This window comes from Calonectris borealis, chromosome 2 (genome assembly GCF_964195595.1).
Source record: "Calonectris borealis chromosome 2, bCalBor7.hap1.2, whole genome shotgun sequence".
Classification (NCBI taxonomy): Eukaryota; Metazoa; Chordata; class Aves; order Procellariiformes; family Procellariidae; genus Calonectris; species Calonectris borealis.
The window spans coordinates 99,441,161-99,466,236 of record NC_134313.1 but is presented as its reverse complement, the minus strand read 5'-3'; the positions used below and the strand labels follow the sequence as shown (position 1 = coordinate 99,466,236).

At 40.5% G+C, this 25,076-nt stretch overlaps 1 protein-coding gene across 2 annotated transcripts in view; it reads left to right on the top strand.

Annotated features, from left to right (window-relative positions):
* Positions 1-5,743: 5,743 nt before the first annotated feature.
* Positions 5,744-25,076, top strand: part of TBC1D7 (TBC1 domain family member 7) — a 32,367-nt gene continuing 13,034 nt past the window's right edge. For both annotated transcript variants that reach the window (XM_075142703.1, XM_075142704.1), the window contains exons 1-8: positions 5,744-6,555; positions 7,579-7,783; positions 8,244-8,364; positions 9,075-9,155; positions 13,336-13,523; positions 14,990-15,076; positions 15,848-15,985; positions 17,648-17,793. In XM_075142703.1, the coding sequence (XP_074998804.1) occupies positions 8,253-8,364; positions 9,075-9,155; positions 13,336-13,523; positions 14,990-15,076; positions 15,848-15,985; positions 17,648-17,793 (752 nt within the window). In that variant the 5' untranslated portion in view covers positions 5,744-6,555; positions 7,579-7,783; positions 8,244-8,252. The remainder of the gene's footprint in view (positions 6,556-7,578; positions 7,784-8,243; positions 8,365-9,074; positions 9,156-13,335; positions 13,524-14,989; positions 15,077-15,847; positions 15,986-17,647; positions 17,794-25,076) is intronic.

Sequence of the window (25,076 nt, the reverse complement as noted above, 5' to 3'; positions counted from 1 at the left end):
TTTAAGTGAAAACATTTTGCATAATTCCATCTATGGAGGGGAAGGTGAGAGACACTGCACTCTCCATGCATTGACCTTAAAACCATGCTGATAAAATTAGCACCAGATCTATGTGCTGACCAGAAAATCACTAAAATAATCAATCAGCCTGAAAAAGTCCAAGTCAGTTAGCACAAAACTGCAGTTCTGTTGTACGTTTCGAGTAAGGATATTAGAGGAGTGTATCTGCCTGCACCCTATAGTACACACTGCTCAGTCTGGCAAGGATTTCTGGTCCAAAACCCTTCAGAGAACACTCCTTTCAGTTCCCACTGACAAGTTCTCAATGGTAATAGCTGCAAATCGTTACCTGGAGAGGCAGATGATAATCATCCTAGTGTAATTTGGAAATTTATGAGGTAAATTGTTCTGTGATTTTTACAGCTTTCCATTATTCTGTACAAAAACAACCAGAAAGCAGGACATTGGCAGCACCTTTAATGACTATAGAAATGCAGACCTAGAAAGCCCACATAGAAAATCATGATCAGGAGAGAGCTGAGACTACTTTGTCCTATCACAAAATAAACATCAATCTGCCATTCCAGTTTAACAGTTAGTCTTCATATATTAAAACAAGCCTCCAAACCATGACAGATATAATTTAGAGCAATTAATTAGTTGTTGCTCAATCCTTTAAATGAATGTACTAGCAAAGCCCTCTGAGCTCCACCAAGATCAAAAGCCTGCTTGTGTACAAGGCTCCCCTCCCCCTTGGTAGGCAGTCTTTCTGAAAGAAGGTGATTAAGTGACAAATTATTCTTTGGAGGTACAAGTGCTGTATCTGCTGTGTTGCTTTGGCTGGATCTGATCCTTTCACCCTTACATTAGTGGTCCCAGCGAAGCCACTGGGTTAGGCTCTTGCCTTTGAGCCTATGGAGCAAGTTGGAGCTATGAACTCGTTTCCATGGCCAAAAGTGCAAGCAGCTAGCCAGGTGCCGTTCTCAGCGCAGGTCCTGGCCGAGGAGCCTGGCAATGGTGAGCAACACCTGATCGGCTTCTGCAATCCTGGCTGTTGAAATGATGCCTTGAAACTCTGGCTTGGCTAGGCTCGGTTTAGAGAACGCCTGGTTGAAATATGCGCAGGGACTGAAACAAACCGTCTCCATCCTGGGTCACAGGACTCAAGAGGAGTAAAATCCTTTGCAACTCCTCCTTCAGTCGACTGCACTGTGCAGTTTGCCCAGGCCCTAAAGTTTTGGGGATACTTGGTTGAGTGAGGAATACAGAATCTAACTACTATATCCAGCTTGTGACCTTGAATGAGCTTCTGAGCACATTTGTGGCTCTGATACAAGGAGAACTATTGCAAAGACTGAAAGCCATTCCTAATTCCTACTTGCTTTCTCATTTTGTGGCAGATACCTGCATATTGCCACAATTTTTGCTCCGTCTCTAACCATATATAGTGATCATAATACTATACTTCATCCATATACCAAATCTCTTGATTAGGATTCTCAAGGTGTATCACTTAATTTTCCCACCATCCCTAAACTGACCAATCTTTGTCTCATTGTCACCTCATTATCACTTCTTAATTAAAGAGTAACAAAACTGAGATAAGATTATTTGGGACTATTTATTAATTATGAATAGTGCCCCAGATGTGCCATGCTCACTGACAGCACAAAGCCGGTTTTTGGTTTTATTTAAAAACTCGCAACCCTTCTTCAGACAAAACCATCAATCTTATCCTTAACACAGCTACTAATCAGGTTGGTAGCAGAATAATTAGGGCAGGCACAGTTGATATCAGAGGTTAAGCAACAAATCGAAGTTATGACTAGAATCCAGAAGACATTATCCTAAAAAAATCACTAACATAATCTTAAAACAAATTCTATTTCCTTTACATTTCGAGCAGGCAACTGCAATTTGTTATTTTCTTCGTAATTGTCTTGCAGTTTCTGTATATCTCTGCAGACAAAAGCATGTCACCTCTGAAGCGCTCTCATTCTCTAGCAGGATGAGAAAACAGAGAAGCAGGACACATCTGAACTCAGCTTTCCAAGTTCAGCCGCTCTTTATACTGTTTTCAGCCCCATGAGCCTTTTCCTTGCTGTCATTTGGAGATGCGTATTCATGATTACTGAGACAGTGTTTGGTCTGCTTGGAGACAGACCTGCCTGTTGTGCTGCCATGCTAAAATGAAAGGCTGAATTCCCTTTTGCTGCCAAACAGTTTTATGATATTTTTATTACCTAGAGTGTTATTTTTTTTCCATCTCACTTCAACAAGGGATTAAGTTGTGAACATTTATAGCTCCAACATTTGCATTCTTCTCTCAGGTAAAATGTAAACAGCAGAGCGATGCTGTTTTGGCCAGGAAATGGGGCCAAGCTTTTCTAGATGTCGATGTTCATAATGAAAAGGTTATGCGAATATCTAAGTAAATTGTCCTTTCCATTAACACAGCCCTACTCACCATCTGGAACTATTCATGCTTCTGAAGAAACAGGAGATGATATCTTAGAAAAGCTGAAATGACCGAACTTGTAACTCCTTTCCTGAACATCAATAATCTCCTATTGTGATAGGAACAAGAGATGGTGCATTAGCAGGCTGAAAGCATACACTAGTTTTGCTACACTGTGAAGATATTATCAGACAAGTGTCTTTAAAAAAAAAGAAAGTGCATCTTCAGTCAGTTCAGAGCAAATGAAATCCAGCTGAAATCTGCACATATTTTTTGTATATTACAACATGTGTTATAATGCCATGCAAATATGGATCTCCATGCTGCATAAAATCGACATTCCATTGCTTTGCATTTTCAACTTCTTTTGATAAATTCACATAACAAGGTGTGCTTCTGATAACCATCTGTAATCTGACAGATAGATCAGTCATACAGGAGAGACCGAAACCCTAAAGACTTTCTAAGAGCTGTAATATTCAGCAGCACATCGCTCCCATAAAATTATTGCACCTTTACTAGCAAAAGCATTGCTTTTCATGAAGAACCATGGACACAATGTGGTTCATATTTTGCCATAAACAACATTAGCAGCATTTGACTTCCCTCTCATGTATCTTTGTATGTCAGTAATTCACTTGTGCAATATAAACATATCACTACAAAATACAAACACAGTAATACTCAAAGTCACAGATAAAAACGAGAGATGCAGTATGCTAGCAGGTTATTAATTAGTTTGGCTCTGCTATCTCAGATAATCCTAAACCAATTCCAAACCTATTTCCCTTTTATCTTTTATGTGTGCTACCTTTACTGATGCTATTGCAGTTTAAAAAATTCAATGTTTAGATTATCATAGTTTGGACAGATGCCTAGGAAGGTATTATTGATTAATGATGTATTAATCAATCAATTTTATTATAAACACAGCCCTCCACTTGGCTGATTGACACCTGCAGCTATTCATGATGAAATTCTGCTTTCAATTTACAGTGGCAACAAAGAGATTCTGTCAATAGGAATGAAGATACTTTATGTCCCTAGACAAAGGAAGATAAGGTCATTATTTGGTTTATGAAAATGTAAAATTTCTTAAATGAAACATTTAAGTAATGAGTCACCTGTGTGCTTTACAACACCGATTTACAGCATATAGAGTCATTTAGCTATTTTCAGTGCAGGTGGATGTAGAAGGGCAGTTAAAAGAAATAAGGCTGTTAAAGTAATGAAGTCCAACTCTGTGCATGGCTGTCTTTCTGAAAAATCAGGTTGGACATCTTTGCTTCACTGTGTATGTGTCACCACATAATAATCATTGTAGTCATTAGCAGTTCATGCTCAACCTATGCTTTTAAATTCATTTGCAGTTTGAAAAGTCTGAAATTCAGTTCTTTAATTCATTTCTCACTGACCTAAATATAATGCTGGTAGTCATATTTACAACTGACTTTGGATGGGATCCCACTATAACCTATTATCTGTGTGTTAGAAACTGTTACAGACACCACTAAGAAAATCTGTGTGTATAAGCAACATGATTAAGAAGCTTTCTATATGTGGGGTTTAGAAACTTTACTAGGGGGAGCACATTAATTTTATTGTTTTTCAGGGCAGGTATTATTTTTATGGTATATTTTTATGTAGCTAAATCTTTAAGACCCTGATTTTGATTAGAAACTTTTATCAATGCCATAATTGTTAGCATTAATATAATGCAATCCATAGCACAGTGACTGATAGCTCAACTGCTTAAAATATTTCTGTATCTGCTGTACAATAAATTAGTACTAAAATAAATTGTGCTAGCTTCAGCTTTTTTTAGAGCACCACAGTAGCTATGTGATACATCTTGACAAGCCAAAAATGAATAATTAAAAATGATAGAGATTCGATTGAATTTCCGTAGCTGTTTTCTGGACCTTGTGATACTGGTTAGCTCCCAACAGCACCAGACAGATCTCATCCAGAGCCAAGTGCCCTCTATCGGTAAGAGATGTATCTGAGGTGAAGAAGCCAAAACCGACAAAAAATGGCACCAGCCTGCCACCTGCTGCTCTACAGAATTACTTCAAGAAACATATTTGCTAGGCCTTGCAACTGACTCAACAAAAACACTCCTGTGTGAACTGCGTTCAGCAAAAGCATGTCCATTCTGCAACAGCGTGCTTTCCCCTTGCCATTTCAAAAGCATTGGGCAAGATTAAAATAATAGGATATTCTGTGCATTTGAAAATAGGCCACTTAGCCTAGGAAGCTGTCTTGGCGGGTTCTAGTATTTTGAAATCTTGGTGTTGCTAACTCAGGTGTTTGATGGTCTTGTTCAAGTTTCTGCTGCTGGAAAGGGACCAGGAGCTGAAAGCTCAGTTCCTAAAAAGCAGCTGCCCAGTCCTTGCAATCATACAGTTAAAGGCTGGAAAGATCTCAAAGATCTGAGTAAAAACATCACCACCAACTACAAAAAAACCCCAAATAAAACCACACTATTAGTCTGACGTTCCCTGGTTTTGGCAGCACGGGGTTGATTTTTGAGTGTTGGCTTCCAACAGTGAGATTTGGGTCCTTTATCTGTTTTGAGGGGTGGGAGTTCTAGCATCAAGTACTTTGCTCACATGCGCCACAGTAAATCTTGGTTTTGGAAAATGCATTTAGCTTCCTGGAGAGTATTCTAAGTAACATGTCCCTAGATGTCACGGTGGATGGGCCAAAATGCCAAGCATATGAATTATAGTAAATAATACTGTGCAGGCAATATAATTGTTTGCTATTCCTCATGGCCTCAGCGTTAAGGGAGAGAGTTACTCCCTTATTGACGAGCATTATCAGTGGGTCTTGCACAGCACTCTGCTTTCTGGGTCACTACTCTCTGTGATTCCATACTGGGCACAGCCTGTTCTGTCAAAACGCCCAGACCGGCGGCGTCACCTTGAGACAGGCACATGACAGCTGCTGTTGTTTTCCTCCGGCAGCCCTCACCGTACCCGAAGCTGCTCCACGAAACGCGGGAAGGAGCGAGGAGGGAGAGCCAGCTCTGAGAGGTGAGGGGCAGCCGGCTTGACCTAAGGGGGGGTGGTGGAGGTGGTGGGAGAACAACCGAGGTGTGTGAGAGACCAGGGAGCCCTGAGACACCGGCAAGGCCTGCGACGGCCGGCGGCCACCACCACTCGCGCGCTTGCCCCGGCCGTTGCGCACGTGGCCCTACCGGTGGGCGGGAGACCCACCCAACGCTCCGCCCCTCCGCCACCGCCACCGGGGCGGGGCGCGGCCTGCGCATGCGCCCGAGCCCGCGCCGCGCTCGTCCGCGGGCCGCGCCCGCCTGCTGTAGGTGCTGGGGGGCGGCGGCGGTGGTGGGGTCCCGGTGCTCGCGGGGGGGGGTGTCTGCCGCCGGCCCCGCTCTCATCCCCTGTCCCGCGCCCCTCGCCAGGTCCTCGCCGTCGCCTTCGCTCCCGGCACGGCTCTGCCCCGGGCTGGCGGCTGACTCGGCCCCCCGGCCCTGCGTCTCTCGGCCGCTGGCCCTCCACAAGCCCCCAGCCCATCCCACCGCTCTGGCCGCCCCCTGCGGGGGCTCCGGCGGCGACTCGCTGCCCCCGAGCGTGCGGGCAGGCAGGCAGGGAGGGAGGGTGTGAGGGGTGCCCCGTCCCTGCCCCGCCTTGGCGGCGGGAGGCGGACCTGCGTGTGTGCGGGGAGGGGGGCGGCCGTCAACGTGCCGTTTGGTTCCCGGGGAGTAAATGGTCCCGTGCCCGCACGTATCCCTGTTTTCCTTTGGAAAACGAAGACCGGGTTTTGCAGCCCCGAAGCCCGGAACGGTGGCGAGGCCGCTGTAGGGGCCGGGTGGGTGTCGGCGGGCGCGGTCGGTGCCCTCCGGCGGGGCCGGCCCTGCCAGCGGTGCGGCTCGGCCTGCGAAGAGTTCAGTCCAGTTAGTGGAAGGGAGGGAGGGCCTTCTGTCGGTGGGCAGCAGTGTGCTGGCGTCGTGTCTGGCTCTGTGCGAAGTATTTCTGTTTCATTGCTGCTGCTCTTAAAAATCACCTGGCGTGAAATTTAATAATATGATGAAAAGTGCTGCAAAGGCCGAAAATGCATTAATCTTTGAAGACGGGGTGAGTTAATGGTACTCTTTTGTACAGAACGCTTCCAATGAGCTGGCTAGGGATTTATTTTCCCCCTTCCTTTTTCCAGTTGTTTGCCTAACATGAAAATATGTATCCTAAATTTGGAGCGAGGGTGGGAGGAAACAGTGTTCCTCCTTTTTTCCACTGAGTAAATAAAATGTACTGCTGGTATAGTGATAGTTTGAAATTATTGAAATAGCATTCCTTTTTTATAGATCATGCTGTTATTTTTCAAATGATATTTGACTCTATTGTCAGCTTTCCACAAGTGGTATAGGCTAAATGTTTTCTAAATAGTACATACTAAATGTGGATTTAAAAAATTTCAAATATTTTAAATGTAGTGTCTGTAGCATCATAAGTCTGCTTTTAGACATGGCTGCAATGTAAGTAGTAAAACACTGTGATCGATGGACCCTTAAATGCACAATACATGAACATCACAGTCATTTTCATAAGGATAGTGCACAACTGGAATGTCTTGCAAGTAATATAAATATTTTTTCTCTGGTTTTGAGATAGGTCAAATACTATCTCAGAAAACATTAATTTGGTCCTTTGCTGGTTTATGTTTTTCTGTCTGGTCTTGGTCCTGATCCTACAAAGCATTAAAAATTGACTTAATTTGAAATGCAAATAGGCCTAGTGGATATACAAATTTAAATATGTGCATTTGTTGCAGAATTGTGGTCTTGGTTTACATCTGCAAATGCTTTGCTCCTGATGTGTACTTTGGTTCAGCAAGGAAAAGAAGAATTTAACTAGAAAAGCTTTTCAATGCATCATTCGCCCATTGCTCCTCACTCAAATTATTTTTCTCCAAATTTTGCTGCTGTCACTGGGCATAAAAGTTAAGATTGTTTTTAGTCCTTTGAGTTGCAAAACAGAACTCATATTTGCAAGCCAGCAGAGGAGAGAGAATTGATATTTAGAAGGTTGAACTGAACTGAAATGTCAGTTACATTTGTTATGAAACACAGAGTACTCACTGCAATTTACCATTGTTTCCAGCATAGGGATGAGACATTTATTTCTTTTTGGTACTGGAATAACAAGCTCAAGACTGTGGCTGTTGCAGCATCTGATAACAACGTGAACATTTAATTCAAATCTACAACTTAACAACAAACCTACATACCTAGCCTTATTCTTTCCTGTCACCCCTGTGCTGCTGAGGCCAACATTGGAATGCCCTTGCTGCTGGTTACCTTGTCTGGTGAGTATGAAACCTGATGATTTTACTTATCTGGGTAACAGTTGTACTTGATTAGGGTTTCTGTAGCCAAAATTTGGTCAGACTCTTAATGGTATTTTTTATATTGGTTTTGAAATACACAGTATCACATAAAAGACTAAGTGTCTCTCCAGCATTTTTTTTTTTTGAAACTTTTTGAAAATTAGTGTAATTTACTACAGGAATAAAAAAAAATTTTAAAATCCTTGTGTTTTGTTTGGAAATTGGATATCTTTAGACATTGTTTAGATTCAATTACTTTTATGATTGTCTATGTTAGCATATGATGAAAAAAATCTTGGAAGATTTTCATATTCTGTAGGGTTTATTAATACTAGAGAGACATAAGCAGCCAACTTTTATCAGTGTGCAAAAGTACTTGACCTCAACATAACAGGAATGTATTCTTGTAAGTCTTAAGGAATTACTGTTTCTCCAAAAGGATTCAATCATGGCTGACGACTCTCAGAGAAACTTTCGCTCAGTGTATTACGAAAAAGTGGGGTTTCGTGGAGTTGAAGAAAAGAAGTCACTGGAAATTCTGTTAAAAGATGACCGGTTGGGCAAGTTGATTTCACTGTTCCCTCTATTACTTTGGTGATTTGGGCCTGGGGAGGGAATAATAGAAAATGTTTAGCTGCTGTGCTTAGTACTCATTTAAGTTTTGCATCTTTTACCACTAATCTTTCAGCAGTCCTTTGAGTTTCAAAGGTCTGAAAATCTGATTTTTAAAACTATTAAAGATTTGTGTGCTTGCTTGTTTCTCTTTTTTTCTTCTCTCATTCTTTATGCCCAAGAAACTTAAAGTTTTTTAATGAAAGCAATTTTAATCTGAAAATGTATTGTCTTGTGCTGTTAATTCCATCTAACCACAAAACAATGAAGATTTTGTTATTGCTGTTGGTCCCTGAGGAGTGCCACATCTCTAACAGAATAGAAAGATAAATGTTGTCCCTTTAACAAAGCCCTTAATTGTTTTGACATAGCAACACTATTTACAGAATGACTATAAAAATGGTACAACCTAGTGAAACCTGGGGTAATTTTATTGTAAACCAAGCCAACGTATATATCTTTCAAAATTGTTGCAGTTTATAGGACACATTCTATTCTCAGTTGAAGCAGTGAAAGCATTTGTTGATAGTATTTGATGAAAGTGGGGATTTTGATCTGCAGCTAAGGATTTATCATCCTTGGGTAGATCAGAGACTCAAACCTATTTATAATTATATTTAAATTTACCTTAATTTTTTTTCTCTTTACTTCTCTACAGATATTGAGAAGCTTTGCACATTTAGTCAGAGGTTTCCGCTCCCATCCATGTATCGTATACTGGTGTGGAAAGTGCTTTTAGGTATGAAATATAACACCTGTGATCCTCTGCAGAAATGAGTATGTAGAAAGCTGTATCTTTTCTGTTTCTTTAGAGAGTTAATGACATGGATTATTCTGTACTACCTTACCTATTGATATATATTTAGCCTATTTTTGTATCCACCTAGGATGCACAATGGCAATTACAAAACAATATTCTATGCTTAGTTTTTGAGAACTTTTGCTGAAGTGTAGCCAAAAGATTATATTTCTATATTTAATTTTGTAATACTCTCCAAGTAAATTTATAAAATGGATTTGAAAGGTGGATTATAATAAGTCACTGATACCTGATAAGATACTCAGTTCTGTTCCTAAAATAACAGACAATTAAGTTGAAGTAAAGCTGTGATTGAACTCAAAAAAACTGGGCAAGGTATGGAATGGATGTTTATTCTAAAGAGAAGGTTTGTGTTCCATAAAATCTTAGCTTTTTCTGGTTTTGCTTCTGGCTTTAAATTGTATTTTCCATTGAAGAAGTTATGAGGCCAGAGACAAGTTATGGTATCCCCAGAAACCGTAAAAAACCCATGAATAGATTCTGTTTTCCTTGAAGTGCGTTATTCAGATGACTAATTCAAAAGTACTAATAACTTTGCAGTAACTGGTCAAGTGTGTTGGGTTTACTAGATGTGAGGTCATGTCACTTGGAGGCAGGAGGGGTTGTGGAAGATTCAGGAGTTCTGACCCTTACAAGGTATCTGGAGAGTTTTCCTTAGAGTTGCTGCATGTAGAGAAACACTGCCAGATTGAGTGTGAAGGTGCATCGTCTGACTGAATCTCTGGAAGAGATGTGATTTACCATACTGTTGGTGGTGGAGCATTGTGCCGCTTTTGAAAAGCTTGAGTGTGGCTCCCACGCTCAGTCTTGTATTGCCAGGGCTGTGCTGTCAGGAATATCTGAAATGTTGTTTCATCGGGGAGAGACCAGCAGCATCAGTCCCCAAGTTGGCTTGGAAGCTGCTGTCTTTTGCTGTCTGTGAACTGTCCCGCTGCTTCTTTGTCCTTTGGGTCTCCAGAATATGAGATACAGATCCCATGTATATCTCTTACGTGAAGATTTTGGCATGTGATTCAGAGACAAGAAGATTGGCGACTTCTACCTCAGAATGAGTATTTTACAAAACAGTTTTTTTCTGTTTTAGGATGTTTATTTATCTTAGGCTGTGCCATGATCTTGAACAATGTTCAAGTAAACGTCTTCTGTGGCCCTTCTTGGTCTCCATATTCCACTACAGTGTCTGGAGTTTGAAATAATGTATTAGAAAGAAAGTTTTAGCTGAGTTTTAAAAAAACTTTTAAATTTTTTTCTTTTTTTCCTCTCCAGTTTTCTACAATTTAAAAATTGTGGCTTCATATTCCTGATTATTTGGATTTGTAAGCCTTTTTTTGGAAGAGGTGGTAAATGAACGGTGCGCAGAATCATAGAATCATAGAATCATACAGGTTGGAAAAGACCTCTAAGATCATCGTGTCCAACCGTCAACCCAACACACCATGTCCACTAAACCATGTCCCTAAGGGCCTCATCTACACGTCTTTTAAATACCTCCAGGGATGGTGACTCCACCACTTCCCTGGGCAGCCTGTTCCAAGGCCTGACCACTCTTTCAGTAAAGGAATTTCTCCTAATGTCCAATCTAAACCTCCTTTGGTGCAACTTGAGGCCATTTCCTCTTGTCCTATCGCTAGTTACTTGGCAGAAGAGACCAACACCCACCTCACTACAACCTCCTGTCAGGTAGTTGTAGAGCGCGATGAGGTCTCCCCTCAGCCTCCTCTTCTCCAGGCTAAACAGCCCCAGTTCCCTCAGCCGCTCCTCACAAGACTTGTGCTCCAGGCCCTTCACCAGCTTTGTTGCCCTTCTCTGGACACGCTCCAGCACCTCCATGTCCTTCTTGTAGTGAGGGGCCCAAAACTGAACACAGGATTCGGGGTGCGGCCTCACCAGTGCCGAGTACAGGGGCACTTCAAAACTTGAAATTCTTGGCATTGATCATTGAACTAACAGAGTAATCCTACTTGATAAAAGCCTCTGCTGTTAGAGTACTAATTTTAGGATGAAAAAGATTCTTGTACCCTGGGCCCCAGTGAAGTAGTCGGTATCCTTTAAGATAGTAGTAGTAGGAAATACAGTGTAGGAGGTTTGGACTAGTGACACAGTACAAGATCCTTCCGCCAAAATTATAATAGCAAAATACAGTCTCTTGGCAAACTTGCAGAGCCAGCAGTCTATCTTTGACTGTTTTGATAGGATGATTTGTGAATCATATGAGAACACAAAACACTGTTTCAGTTGACTGTATGGAAAATTATATTGATTTTTTTTTAAGGATTTTGTGTTTTAAAACCAGAGTGATTTTTCAAGTATGCATACTGTCATTCTGTATGCTCCTTGGGTGAACAGAGGTACAAGGACTTTTCTTATGCTGCATCGCAGTGTTAACACTTGTTAGAAAAGCTGGTGTTCAGAAGGGCAATGCAAAACATCTCTCCCTAAATGACTGGAACAACAACCCAGTCCATTTCTGGTGGGAGGTGTTACATGTCCTCTAAATAATGTTAATAGTTTAACGAAAAGGCTTCTGTCCTGTCAGCAAAACTGTCTCAGACACATACCAAGGCTCGATGCTGTCCCAGGTTACACGGTATGTCAGCGATGTCTCTGTTAACTTCCTGTTCAAGTATGACTCATGATGGTTTCTAGGCATCCCTGTGTTGCTTAAGCTTCTTTTCTGTCTGCCTAAGGTAGTCTTCTGTATTTGAGGAAAGCAGTTGGCAGTATGTACGTACAAAGTCATGATATTGACTCTGTTTTTGCATAACATGAAAAATATCTTGCTCTGTCCCAGCTTTTGAAATGCAGACAGGTTTGTAGTTGGAAAATAAAAGATAAGTTTCTGTCTGATGTGCTTGTTACTAAAACTCAGCCATTTTGTGGTTTAACATGTGGCAGGAATATTTTTTTCTTTAAATGAGAGATAAAAGCAGCAGGTAGCTGTTTTAGAACTGATTTTTGAAGAATACTTTGTTCTCATGGGTTTCTACAACGTGAAGAGTTCTGCTCCACTAGTGATATGGAAGTGGCATTTTTTTGCTTTGGTGTATGTAAGATCTTACTTCTGTTGAAGCCTGTGACAGTTCTGTTGTGAACATCAGTGCATGGCAAGATTGAGTCTTGAGTGAGGGGAAGGATCAAGTAAATGTTGAGCATCTCTTCTCGAGATTGTAACAGTTTAATTTTCTCTGCCTCTCTACTTAGATACTTTTTTTCTCTTTTTTATTTTTCCTTCTAGGAAACTAGAAAAAATATTTGCGTTGTGCTAAGAAAGTAAAAAATGTTACCTTGCAAAGTCTTTGGGTGGTATTCTTAAGTTTTAATCTGTAACTGATTCGACCTATGTGATTGATTTTGCTTCTGAATGTTTTTTTAGAGAGGATGATATAGCAAGTAAAGAATTTTCCGGCAGAGATTTAACAGTAAATTAAAGAATACTGGAATGTACAGTATCTTTGCATTGGTTAATTGCATGTATATATTCTCTGGTCATCTCAGACAAAGTGTAGAATTTAAGAACATGAACAGCTAAGGTATATAAAAAACATTCTGTATCCACTTTGTTTTCAAAATAAATGGAAGCTGGGCACAAATACGCAACTAGTACTGTATTAAAAACTACAGGTAGGTATAAACAAGTAACAAGTAAGATTCACAATTTAAAAATAAAGAAAGGTGGTTGGAGAGGGAGAATAAACAATTAAATTATTTTTCATCTATCCCAACAATGACATTTCTTATGGGCACACTGATGTGGTATACAAAAGAGTTAGCGTTTATTTGCTGAAAACCGTGTGGAACAGCTTGAGAAACAAGGTCTAAGGGTAGATTTTGCCTATGCTCAGTTAACATACGAAATTTGTTTTTATAAATATAATGCTAAAGTGCTTTGTTGGTCCATTGACTGCCAGTTTTGTAGAATTTTCTCCCTGTATTCTTTGACCAGGTTTATAAACAAACTGCAGTGCCAGGTCCTACATTTCTGTAGGCTGGAGTTGTAGAAGAAATTGAATTTAGGCAAATCTCTTGGAAAGAGAGTTTGAGTGCTCTGTTTTTTCTCTTTATGGTTGCTTATCTTTTTTTCTTTTTTTTTTTTTTTTAGGAATTATTCCTCCTCACCATGAATCTCATGCTTTGGTGATGAAGTATCGGAAGGAGCAGTACTGGGATATACACCATGCTCTTCGTGTAATTCGTTTTATTAATGATTCTACCCCACAGGTAGATGTTTTCCTCCGCATACATCAACTGGAATCAGGAAAATTGCCTCGAAACTTGGCTTTTCCATTGGTCAGTTGTCATTTTAACAGTCTTTTAAATACAGTATTTTATTTAACTTCAAACTATAAACCTGTGAGAAACTGAACTGCAGGTAGCCCCACAAATGCACATAGATAGACAAAGTAATGTGAATGGAAAACAGAGAAGTACTAGTATAAAATGAGGGATTTTAGTCAAAGTGCTTTTCTCTTTTTCTTCCCCTAAGTACTTATGTAAGATTTTATGCCTTAAAATCTCTTTTGTGTATTTTGCCTGCTAGGCTTCAAGCCTTTTGTACTTTAGTACACTTCAGTTTCTTTATCGGACTGAAATGAAAATGACATAATCTTATTGGAGCTCATGGATTCCTACATGTCCTGGAACAAGGATAATTCAGAGCCAGTACAAGCAGCGATTTACATCAGATATTTAAATTATTTGTTTTTAAATCTAGACTTTAATATACTGACCTCCTTTTTCTGTTAGTCTGAACTGATCCAGGCTTTTGTCAGTTAATGCCTGTACTCTGTAGTTTACAGTGTACTCACATATGGGTAAGCGAGTCTATGTTTTGATGATAAGGCTATACTGTGATGATAAAAACGTGTGGATCTTGCGTATAAGCCTCCATGAAAAAGAAGGTGATGAAAGGAGTCATGGGACTTTCTGAAGTGGATTTCATCCTGTATTTAATATTGATTTATCCACGTTCACTCTAGCCCAGCTTACTTTGTTATTTTTCATCTGTAATAACAAAATTTGACATAAGAACTTAAAAATTAAAAAAAAAAAGATTAAAGTTAACATGGAAAATTCAGTAATATTTTGGACTCAAGGATTATATACAGCATTCTCGTTGGAGGAGGGAGAGTGTTTTCATGCCCTTACCGTTGCCTAGGAACATGGCCATCTTACCCTGCAAGTTTCCTATAGAGAAATTTCTTTGATCTTGGCATGTGACCCAGTGGGCTGAAAATTCGTCCCTTCTAGAGCAGTATTGCTTTCTGAGCGAGTGTTTTGTCAGTGCATCCCAGAGCACTAGCTGCTCTCAGTACTGTGATGGGGTTTCAGAGAGGTGGTGTTTAGTAGATCCACAGTTATTAGTCCTGTAACTTAAGTTTGTTTTGCTGCAGAAAGTATTTGTTCTCTTTATGCCAGCCTGTTTTCAGTGCAGTAACTTTCCCCTTAAACTTCTAAGAGGTTACTACTTGATAGTAATGCAGATGTTTTATTGTGGAGATAGAGGGAGTATAAAGATGATGTTGGATTGGTGTAAATATTTTGAAATGCTTGAGTCAGAAATCACAGAAGTCTGCTAAATACGTTTTGTCCATCTGAAAGCAGAGAGTTTGAGTAGGGATATGGGTATATTGCAGCAGTCTATGTAGCAGAGGCATATCCCAGTAGTATTTAGACTATCCATGTGTTTTGCATGAGTTGTAATCTGTGCAAAAGCCTGTGATACTATAACTTACTGTTACTGATGGTTACAGTAGATCAGCCTGTGGATACATATCTGGCTTGTTACTCCGCCTCCTAATATAGTCAGTACTGCCTGCGTAAGGAAGACTGTAAGAAACAAGGTAAATATAGAGCCTTTCCTTGTGCATCTTCCCAGTTTAGACACTTCCTGAGCTAGCTGTTGGCATGAAGTCTAGCTGGTTTAGAGTTAGTTCGTCTCCATCTACCCGATGTGCAGTCATACCATTAACTGTGGTTTAGGCATGCTGATACTTCTATTTGGAAAGTATGTCCTCAGGAGAAAAAATGATGGTGTGCCCATCACATGCTTCTGTATTGTGGGGAATAAGATACTCGTCACCTGGAAAAGATATTTATTTGTCTCTAGGAAGATGTTTATCTGAAACCACATGATTTTCTGTATGTTGAAGGTAGGCATACAGCTCATGGCTGCATTATTTTTTTCAGTAACTGTAACATCCAAAGGTGTTTGAGGGGCCTGTTTAGTCCTTAGCAAGGAATAGGATGAAAAATTCTGCTGCTACCCAGTATAAAAATGTGGGGCATAGAAGTAGGATTATCGCTACCTTGTTAAGATGTAATATTAGCTCATTTGAGAACATTTGAGAACTTTGAATCAGAGTTGTTCCAAGCTCCTGTTGTATATTTTGGTTTTAAAAGCAAGACAAATCTTATTTGTTCTGCTGTAATAGGTATCTGTCACCATAATGCAGCAGCTGCCCAATGTTTTATTTATGAATGTCAGAACAGCTCTTTGTGTACATTGATTCCAGTTTGTTTTCCCAAATAGTAGGGAAACGGAATCTAAGAATAGTTTAAATCAGATAGTCCAATGCTTCTGTGTAGTTCACTTTTTTGGCTTTGTTTTCCAGGAACCAGAAGATGAAGTGTTTCTTGCTATTGCTAAAGCAATGGAGGAAATGGTGGAGGATCCTATAGAATGCTATTGGCTTGTCAGTTGCTTTGTGAATCAGCTGAACAGCAAGCACAAAGATTCATTACAACAACTGGTAAGGAAAAAACACCTTTTTTTTTTTGTGAGGAAAGCCAGTCATGGAAAGCAGTAATATATTGAGATAACTGGAGCCTCAGAGGTGACACCCTTGGATTCTGTTCCACGAACTGTTTTGAGAAAACAGGAGGAGTGCTTTTTGCATTGTGATTGTGCTGTCCTGTAGGACACTTTGTCAAACATAACATTAGAAATTGTTTTTGTTTGCTACATGGTAGTTTTCAATTACATCTTATTTTCTTTTTAGGTTAGCTAAAGCTTACATTGTATCGAGTTGAATTATATTTCTCACAAATCGGTCTCTTAAGGATTTTCTTTATTTTAAACAATTAAAAATGTCACAAAGTTAAAAACATCTTGATGTGTGATGCTACTTTTTAGGCTGCATCTCTGGCATCCATATGCTGCTCATTGGATGATAGACAAAGCACAATTGTTTTGCTTTATAAATGGAGCAGGGTACTACGTCTTCAGAAAAACAGTATGTTGCAAATTAAGTTATAATAAAAAGTGGAATAGAGTTCTTTTGGCACTGATCATTTAAATGCTCTCATAGAATATTAGTTTTGAAGTTCTATGTTAGTGGTTTATAAAATTAAAATTTGATTGTAAAGAAAATGCATACTTATAAAAATTACAAAAGCTTTTGTAATTCTTCAAATAGTCTTAACAGATGAGAAACTTTTGGTTAACAGTATCCACTGAGATAAAAGTATGAGACTACCTGTGCATTAGCAATCACTGAGTGAAAATCCATTGCAGAAAATTATGCATGTCCTTTGTTATTCTTTTGGAACTAAGAAATACTTTTTAAACCTACCTCCTGTTGCTGGAGGTGATACATTCAACTATACCAATTTCTGTAATTCCTTTCAAAGGACAGAGGAGCATTTTTAAAGAAAGTATGTGCTCTCGCTACATAGAGGTGCCAAGTGTCTCCCTTCATAAGTTTTTGTTTTAATACAAACATTGTACTAAGACTCTGGATGTTAGAATATGGACAAAGGAAGTGTTTTCTCCCTTTGACAGCTGAAGTCACTAGCTGTTTACCTAATTATGACAAAAAGCATAAAGGTACTCCTGAATTTATGGAAATGTGTATTGTGTTACATTAGAATTTAAGCAAAATGAGAATTATCCACATGTTTATGCTTATAAATACTTTGGATTTTTAAACAAGAAATCAATGTCCAGCTTTTAATAAGTTGCACAGGGATTTACTCTCAGAATTTATTTTCTAGGTTTTGCTGCATTGTGTGTAGATTTCTTTTTTGATGTGTGCTAAGGTGATTAGGTTTGAGGTGAATGAAACTCAATTTTACTTGTGAAGATAGCAGTAATTAGTGCACGTTTAATGTCTGCATTGCCTTAAGCTCTAAAACACCTCCTTGCATTAGGGAATACTGCATATTTTGGAAGTTCTGCTAGTGGTCAGCAATTTAAGGAACCAGAGGTTGTTTGTTTAGTTGAGTACTTAATTAGCTAATTGCAAAAATCAGCAATACTTGTATTTTGGAACATGATGTTTTTAGTTAAAACAATGCAAGTTCATTATTTTATGCTGATTGAATTTTTAAGACGTTTCTTGTCTTACAGTGTGCGTTAACAATGGAGAGTACTCTGATGTGAGTTACCTAAAATTTTCCAATTCCTTTCTCAGCCAAAAATTCTGGAGCAGTATTTGAACATTGAAGATAACAGACTCCTGATGCATCTGAAAGCATGTGCTGCAGTGAGCAAACTCCCTTATGATCTTTGGTTTAAAAAGTGTTTTGCAGGCTGTTTACCTGAGTCCAGTTTACAGAGGCAAGTTCTCTTGTTTTCTTTTTATTTGTAATTACATAGTAATTTTAGCTTTCTGTCATCACTAGCAGGCAAAGAGCTTTCCTTACTTTATCTGTAAGATTATGGAGTTAACTTTACTGTTGACTTGGAAATGATAAAATTGGTTTTGATTCCACTTAGAATCATAGAATCATAGAATCATACAGGTTGGAAAAGACCTCTAAGATCATCGTGTCCAACCGTCAACCCAACACCACCATGCCCACTACACCATGTCCCTAAGGGCCTCATCTACACGTCTTTTAAATACCTCCAGGGATGGTGACTCCACCACTTCCCTGGGCAGCCTGTTCCAAGGCCTTACCACTCTTTCAGTAAAGAAATTTTTCCTAATGTTCAATCTAAACCTCCCTTGGCGCAACTTGAGGCCATTTCCTCTTGTCCTATCGCTAGTTACTTGGGAGAAGAGACCAACACCCACCTCGCTACAACCTCCTTTCAGGTAGTTGTAGAGCGCGATGAGGTCTCCCCTCAGCCTCCTCTTCTCCAGGCTAAACAGTCCCAGTTCCCTCAGCCGCTCCTCATAAGACTTGTGCTCCAGGCCCTTCACCAGCTTCGTTGCCCTCCTCTGGACGCGCTCCAGCACCTCCATGTCCTTCTTGTAGTGAGGGGCCCAAAACTGAACACAGTATTCGAGGTGCGGCCTCACCAGTGCCGAGTACAGGGGCACGATCACCTCCCTGCTCCTGCTGGCCACACTATTTCTGATACAGGCCAGGATGCCGTTGGCCTTCTTGGCCACCTGAGCACACTGCCGGCTCATGTTCAGCCGGCTGTCAACCAGCACCCCCAGGTCCTTTTCCTCTGGGCAGCTTTCCAGCCACTCTTCCCCAAGCCTGTAGCGTTGCCTGGGGTTGTTGTGGCCGAAGTGCAGGACTTCCGGCACTTGGCCTTGTTGAATCTCATACAGTTGGCCTCGGCCCATCGATCCAGCCTGTCCAGGTCCCTCTGCAGAGCCTTCCATACCCTCCAGCAGATCAACACTCCCGCCCAACTTGGTGTCGTCTGCAAACTTACTGAGGGAGCACTCGATCCCCTCGTCCAGATCATTGATGAAGATATTGATCATTGATGAAGATATTGAACAGGACCGGCCCCAGTACGGAGCCCTGGGGAACACCGCTCGTGACCGGCCGCCAACTGGATTTAACTCCGTTGACCACAACTCTCTGGGCTCGGCCGGCCAGCCAGTTTTTTACCCAGCGAAGAGTGCACCTGTCTAGGCCGTGAGCCGCCAGCTTCTCTAGGAGAATGCTGTGGGAGACAGTGTCAAAGGCCTTACTGAAGTCCAAGTAGACCACATCCGCTGCCTTTCCCTCATCCACTAGGTGGGTCACCTGGTCATAGAAGGAGATCAGGTTGGTCAAGCAGGACCTGCCTTCCATGAACCCGTGCTGGCTGGGCCTGATCCCCTGGTTGTCCCGGACATGGCTCGTGAGCGCCCTCAAAATGAACTGCTCCATGATCTTCCCCGGCACCGAGGTCAGGCTGACCGGTCTGTAGTTCCCCGGATCCTCCTTCCGGCCCTTCTTGTAGATGGGAGTCACATTGGCGAGCCTCCAGTCGTCCGGGACCTCCCCAGTTAACCAGGACTGCTGGTAAATGATGGAGAGCGGCTCGGCAAGCTCCTCCGCCAGCTCCCTCAGAACCCTCGGGTGGATCCCATCCGGCCCCATAGACTTGTGAACGTCCAGGTGGCATAGCAGGTCATGAACTTCATCCTCTTGAATTATGGGGGGTTTATCCTGCTCGTCGTCCCTGTCTTCCAGCTCAGGGGGCTGAGTACCCTGAGGATAACCACTCTGACTACTAAAGACTGAGGCAAAGAAGGCGTTGAGTACCTCAGCCTTTTCCTCGTCCTTGGTGGCAACGTTCCCCCCCGTCACTTGTTACTGACGCAAGATAATCTCTGTGTGATCGTTTCTCGCATTGAAATTAAAAAAGAATGGAGTTAAATATAGTGGCTGATTAGACATTTAATGCCTCCTAGGATTTAAAACTCCAAATCCCCTCTTAGTGGCAGATAGCTGAATGGTAGTCAATTTTCAGGCTTTTTAACCAAAATCCTTGCTTAGGGAATGATTATAATACTCTATTATCATTAGGTGAAAAAGATTTTGAGAATGTGTACTGGTTTTGGCTGGGATAGAGTTAATTTTCTTCATAGAAGCTAGTATGAGGCTATGTTTTGGATTTGTACTGAAAACAGTGTTGATAACACAGGGATGTTTTCGTTATTGCTGAGCAGCGCTTACACAGAGTCAAGGCCTTTTCTGCTTCTCACACCACCCTGCCAGTGGGCATGCTGGGGGTGCACAAGAAGTTGGGAGGGGGGACAGCTGACCACAACTGACCAAAGGGATATTCCATACCATATGACATCATGCTCAGCATATACAGCTGGGGTGGAGGTTGAGGGGGGCGCCGCTGCTCGGGGACTCGCTGGGCATCGGTCGGTTGGTGGTGAGCAATTGTTTTTATTTGCATCACTTGCCTTTCTTAGGTTTTATTTTCCTTTCTCTTTGTTATTTTTTCCCTCTTTTCCTTACAATTAAAAAAATTATTATTATTTCTTTTTAATTATTAAACTGTTTTTATCTCAACCCACGAGTTTTTCTCACTTTTACCCTTCCAATTCTTCCCCCATCCCAATGTGGCAGGGGGGGGGAGTGAGTGAGCAGCTGTGGGGTGCTTAAATGCTGGCTGGTGTTAAAACATGACAAAATGTTTATTTTAAAAAGTACTAGGGCAGGTTGAGTATTACAAAGTTAACGAAGTAGTGCATTATATCGGGATTCTACAGTTAGAAATAGGTTGTCCAGCTTTTAAAAGGGGAAAATTCCTGTGCCTGGCACTTCAGTGAAGGGCTTTTGAAATGAAGCTTGTATGATTTCTCTAGTTCTGCTGCCTGAGAACTCTTGGAAAGCAGAAAATTCAAGCTAGATGTAGAGAAGCATGTCCTGTCTGCATTAACAACAGTTGCTAATAGCTGAGCAGGAGGTGGCACAAAGAAAACAATGGTTTCATTTTCACCTGCCTGAAAAGTTTGAGAAGTAACAAGGTTCAAGGGAAGTTTTACTCCAGCACCTCCGGGACTTCAGTGGCTAGTACAGGAACCTAGTGCGGAAACAGGGCGCTTTGTAAAATGCTCTGTAGAAAATGCTTTACAGTGGTAAAGTTGGTCATAATCTGAATAGCGAATGCAATCTTTCTTGTTTATCTAGGACTTCACATTTCATGAAGGAAAGTGGGAAACAGCTGTTTTAAAAAATGTTTTATTTGCCCTTATGAAAATAAGGAGGTTTTAGGGAACAAGCTGTAAGATTAGAAATCATGCGCTCTAGTCTTGTTGTACCATGGTCTTTGAGGTTCTGTGTGTTTTACTGTTGGTAAGGAATATGTCTGAGATTAAAAAAAAAAATTTTGAACCAAAACTTGAAGATTTGGTAGTAGACCTTTAGGTGTTACGTTGTGTGCAGCACAGTAATTGTTACATGGCAAGTTCTTCTCATCAAGCACCTATAAGTTTCCAAAATAGTCATCTCTGTGTAGTTGTTGTGCATGATGTGGTGGTTAAAAGCTTTTACTACTTTTATGGCTACAGAAATTATGTAAGCATGTGTAAAATATCTGTTACATCCTTAAAAGCAATTGAACACGTATGGTTTGCCTGCATCTCCATTTCACATTTGCACTTGTAGGTTACTTTCAGCAGATAATGATTTACCTTGTTTCATTGTGCTTTCACTGTATGAAACTTCATGCCTTAAAATTTAAACTACTGTCAGTAGAAGTGACTGCTCTACCTGGGACTTGCCAGTCTCTTCAGGCCTTTTTTTCTGTAGGCTTCTGTGATCTGAAAAAGCGTTTGCATGTTTTCTAGGAGGTATTTTTATTTAGAGCTTATGTGATTTAATTTTGCTGCTAGGTCTTATGGCCGAGAACTAGAGCTGAGAGAGGAATTTGTATCAGACCAGTTTTGCTATTGGAAGATTCAAGGTTTTTTAAATTTCTGTTGAAAATTGAACATTTTATGGAGCTGTGTCATCTTGATACTGTAAAAGAAAAAATCTAGATGAAGAATTTTGATTTCATATTTCATCTTGTCAGAATCTTTAGCTTCAAAAGTCTACCATTTTGAATTAGTTAATTTATACAAAATATTTTATCTAGTTAGTGTACTGTTTAGCATGCTCATATACTGTTTTACCTTACTGAAATAGAATATTTTGATGACCCAAAATTTTTTAATATTTTTTTTTTTCATGGAAGAGGTCAAAATACTGTCTTTTTTTATCACTCTGGAGTAAAAACAAATTTCAGTATTGGTACTTCTCATAGCACAGCAATCCCTTTTCCCAACAGTTCTTGTGGGAACATGATAAAAGTGCACTTTTTATTGTCAGTTTAGGTTTCTGAATTATTCAGTTGTAATCATAATGGCCTCATTTGCTAAGGAAATAACATACTTCATGGGTAGCATGTGACAGATGAACTTAATTAATGCTTGGAGATGCAGTTTGGATTAGAATCTAGAAGTCTGAATGCTTATCTGAAATGTATCCAAAGGGCAGTGTTGGAACTGCGGAGAATTGAAAACGTGTCTCCAGTACTCCTGTGAGTTTTACTTACTTTTTTTTGTCAAGTGAGAGATGATCTGAGCTCAATCTTCTATGATTTAATTTAACTTATGATTTAGTACTGTATTTCTTAGAGAGGTTGCTTGCTTTCTATAAATTGTAGTCTTCTCTACCAGGCAGTTAAATCTAAATTTCATGGTTTTCTTTTTTGGTCTAAGGTGTACAAGATTTTTATAGGCTATGCAGAAATTTTATCCAATAATGGTGAGATGAAGTTGCATAATACCAGCTTTACTCCTGACAGGCATTGTCATTCATACTGTTTTATAGCACACTTCTAGTTATACCATAGGTAAAATTTATGCATCAGTTTAATTTAAATGGGCTTGGAATATGTATATAGACAGGTTTCATGTAGAAACTTTTCCTTTGAGCTTATTCAGTGTCTTTGCTTGGCCTGATACACTTGACATACTATGCAACAAGTTTCTTAACAAACTTCTAAAGGTGCCATATTGGTAAAAGAGAGGATTAGACTGGCCATTTTGAAGGCACTGTATCCTTAGGGGTCTGTATCCCACCTGGAATACAGACAGGGTGCTTCCTGGAACCTGAACCAGCCTGTAGCACAGGCACGAGAGGGGCTGAAAGGCTTACTTCTCTCTGAAACAGGAAGAGAACTGGATCACACCTTTGTTTTTATACTCACCATTGCCCTATTTGCGCGAATTCTGCAACAGCATATCTGGTCAATCTCTTCAGTAAGCCCCATGCATGGAGAGCTTTCAAATGGTGCTGTTTGGGCCCTCAGCCGGAGAGCCCTGCTGTTAAAGCTCCGTGTCCTGTTTGTGGCGTCAGCTCTACAGGCAAAATGGCACTTCGGCTGCCAGTTTATTCCAGCACTGTCACCCCAGATGATCGAGCTACAACAGTAGTAGTGCAGCTTTGCAGATAAAATTGTGAATAAGCCAGGCATTTTTTATGGCCTAAAGTTGCCAATCACATATCCTGCCCCTGACTAACACTGTTTGTATTCTGCACTGAAGACTTGGCATTAGCAGGACTGTAATAGCTGATGGGGTTGTGTTAGGTTATTAGCCTCTGGTAACTTGTTTGTGGCAAAGTATTTGGTAGTTCACTTGAAATCTTATAACTGCCTTTCAAACTGGCACTACCTCATGTATTAATCTATGGCTTCTGTAGTTTTACATCTGTGATCTCCATGTCCTGCATAAATTACATCTAGTGGTAAAAATACAAGTCATTTGTTAGTAGATACAACAGAAATATGAAAAATGCTTTAAATTTACTATGCAGTGGGAGGGTGTAAGAATGTGCATGTGGGCTACTACTATAGAGAAACTTAAGTCTGTTTGTCTAAATGATTGAGCTGCTTCCCAGCTCTGGAGACAGATGGGCATAAGACCATGACATAACATCGGGATGAGACTTGTGCGAGCCTCATCATGTCCCTCCATGGCCAGTTACCATTGGAAGGACACCCAGAATTGTAGGCAGAGGAGCAAGCGTTGGTTCTCTTTAAATATTTCTGGCCTGGATGACTGGAGGACCAGACCAGGGAATAAGGTTGAGTGTGCTTACCCTGCAGCCTAGGGGGAAAAGCTGTGAGATTAATGGTAATATTTCAGAAAAAGAGAGAGCAGCAATGCTCTGATATGTGCTAGTGTACACTCTTGCACTGTAGTGGTTGGGGAACCTCAGAAACTGCCTTGAGAATGCCATGCCTTCACACACATGCACACACAGAGTAAGTCGTATCGTGTCTACAGGAAAAGCTCAGTGAAAAGTAAATGGCTTCATTTGCATAATCCTTGGCATGCTCTTTACCTTCATAGCTTCCTATGTCTTTTTATTTTTTCCTTGTGGCTGTTACTACTATTTCACTGTTCAAGAACTATCTACAAGAGTGCACCTGTGGTTAATTGAATACTGTTACATTTCACAGAGGATGATAGTCACAGAAAACATAATGAATTTAGTGTGTACGTTCTTTTTCAGCATTCCTGAGTAGGGCTGTAGGCACAGTTGCCTGACATTTCTGTTATAATTTTCCCATCTCTAGGAGTATCAAACAATGGGTAAGAATTGCTATCTCTGACAGTATACTTGATCTTAAGTGTTTGCTGTTATTTAAAAAGTGAAAGTAGAATGTGTATGTTATCATCAGTAGAAATACAATGCATAAAGTCTGCTATATTAGAACAGAGTCATCAAAATACATGTTTCCTTGAAACTGCTGTGGGTTTTTTCCATTCTAAGTAAACACTTTTCTGACACAGTTTATGTTGCTATTCTTGGCTCTGCCGGTATAGACAAGGTGCTGACCACTGGTCTGTTTATCACAGTGTCACACAGTCATTCCCCTATCGTTGTTGCTCGTGGAGTTGCATTTAGAGTAACAATAGCTGGAAGTATTAAGGGGAAAAATACTGCAGCAGACGCAGCTGGTTAGTGCTGACATCTCATCCACTTTGCTATGCACCCTCTTCTAAAATTTGTTAGACACTGGTGATCTAGATACTGCATCTGTTTTGCCATTGTTAAAAACATTTGTTCTGGGATCAGACTAAATCCCAGGAAAACATTAGAGTATTTTCTGAGCATGAAATGTAACCTACTCTAATGTAATTATGGAGACTGAAG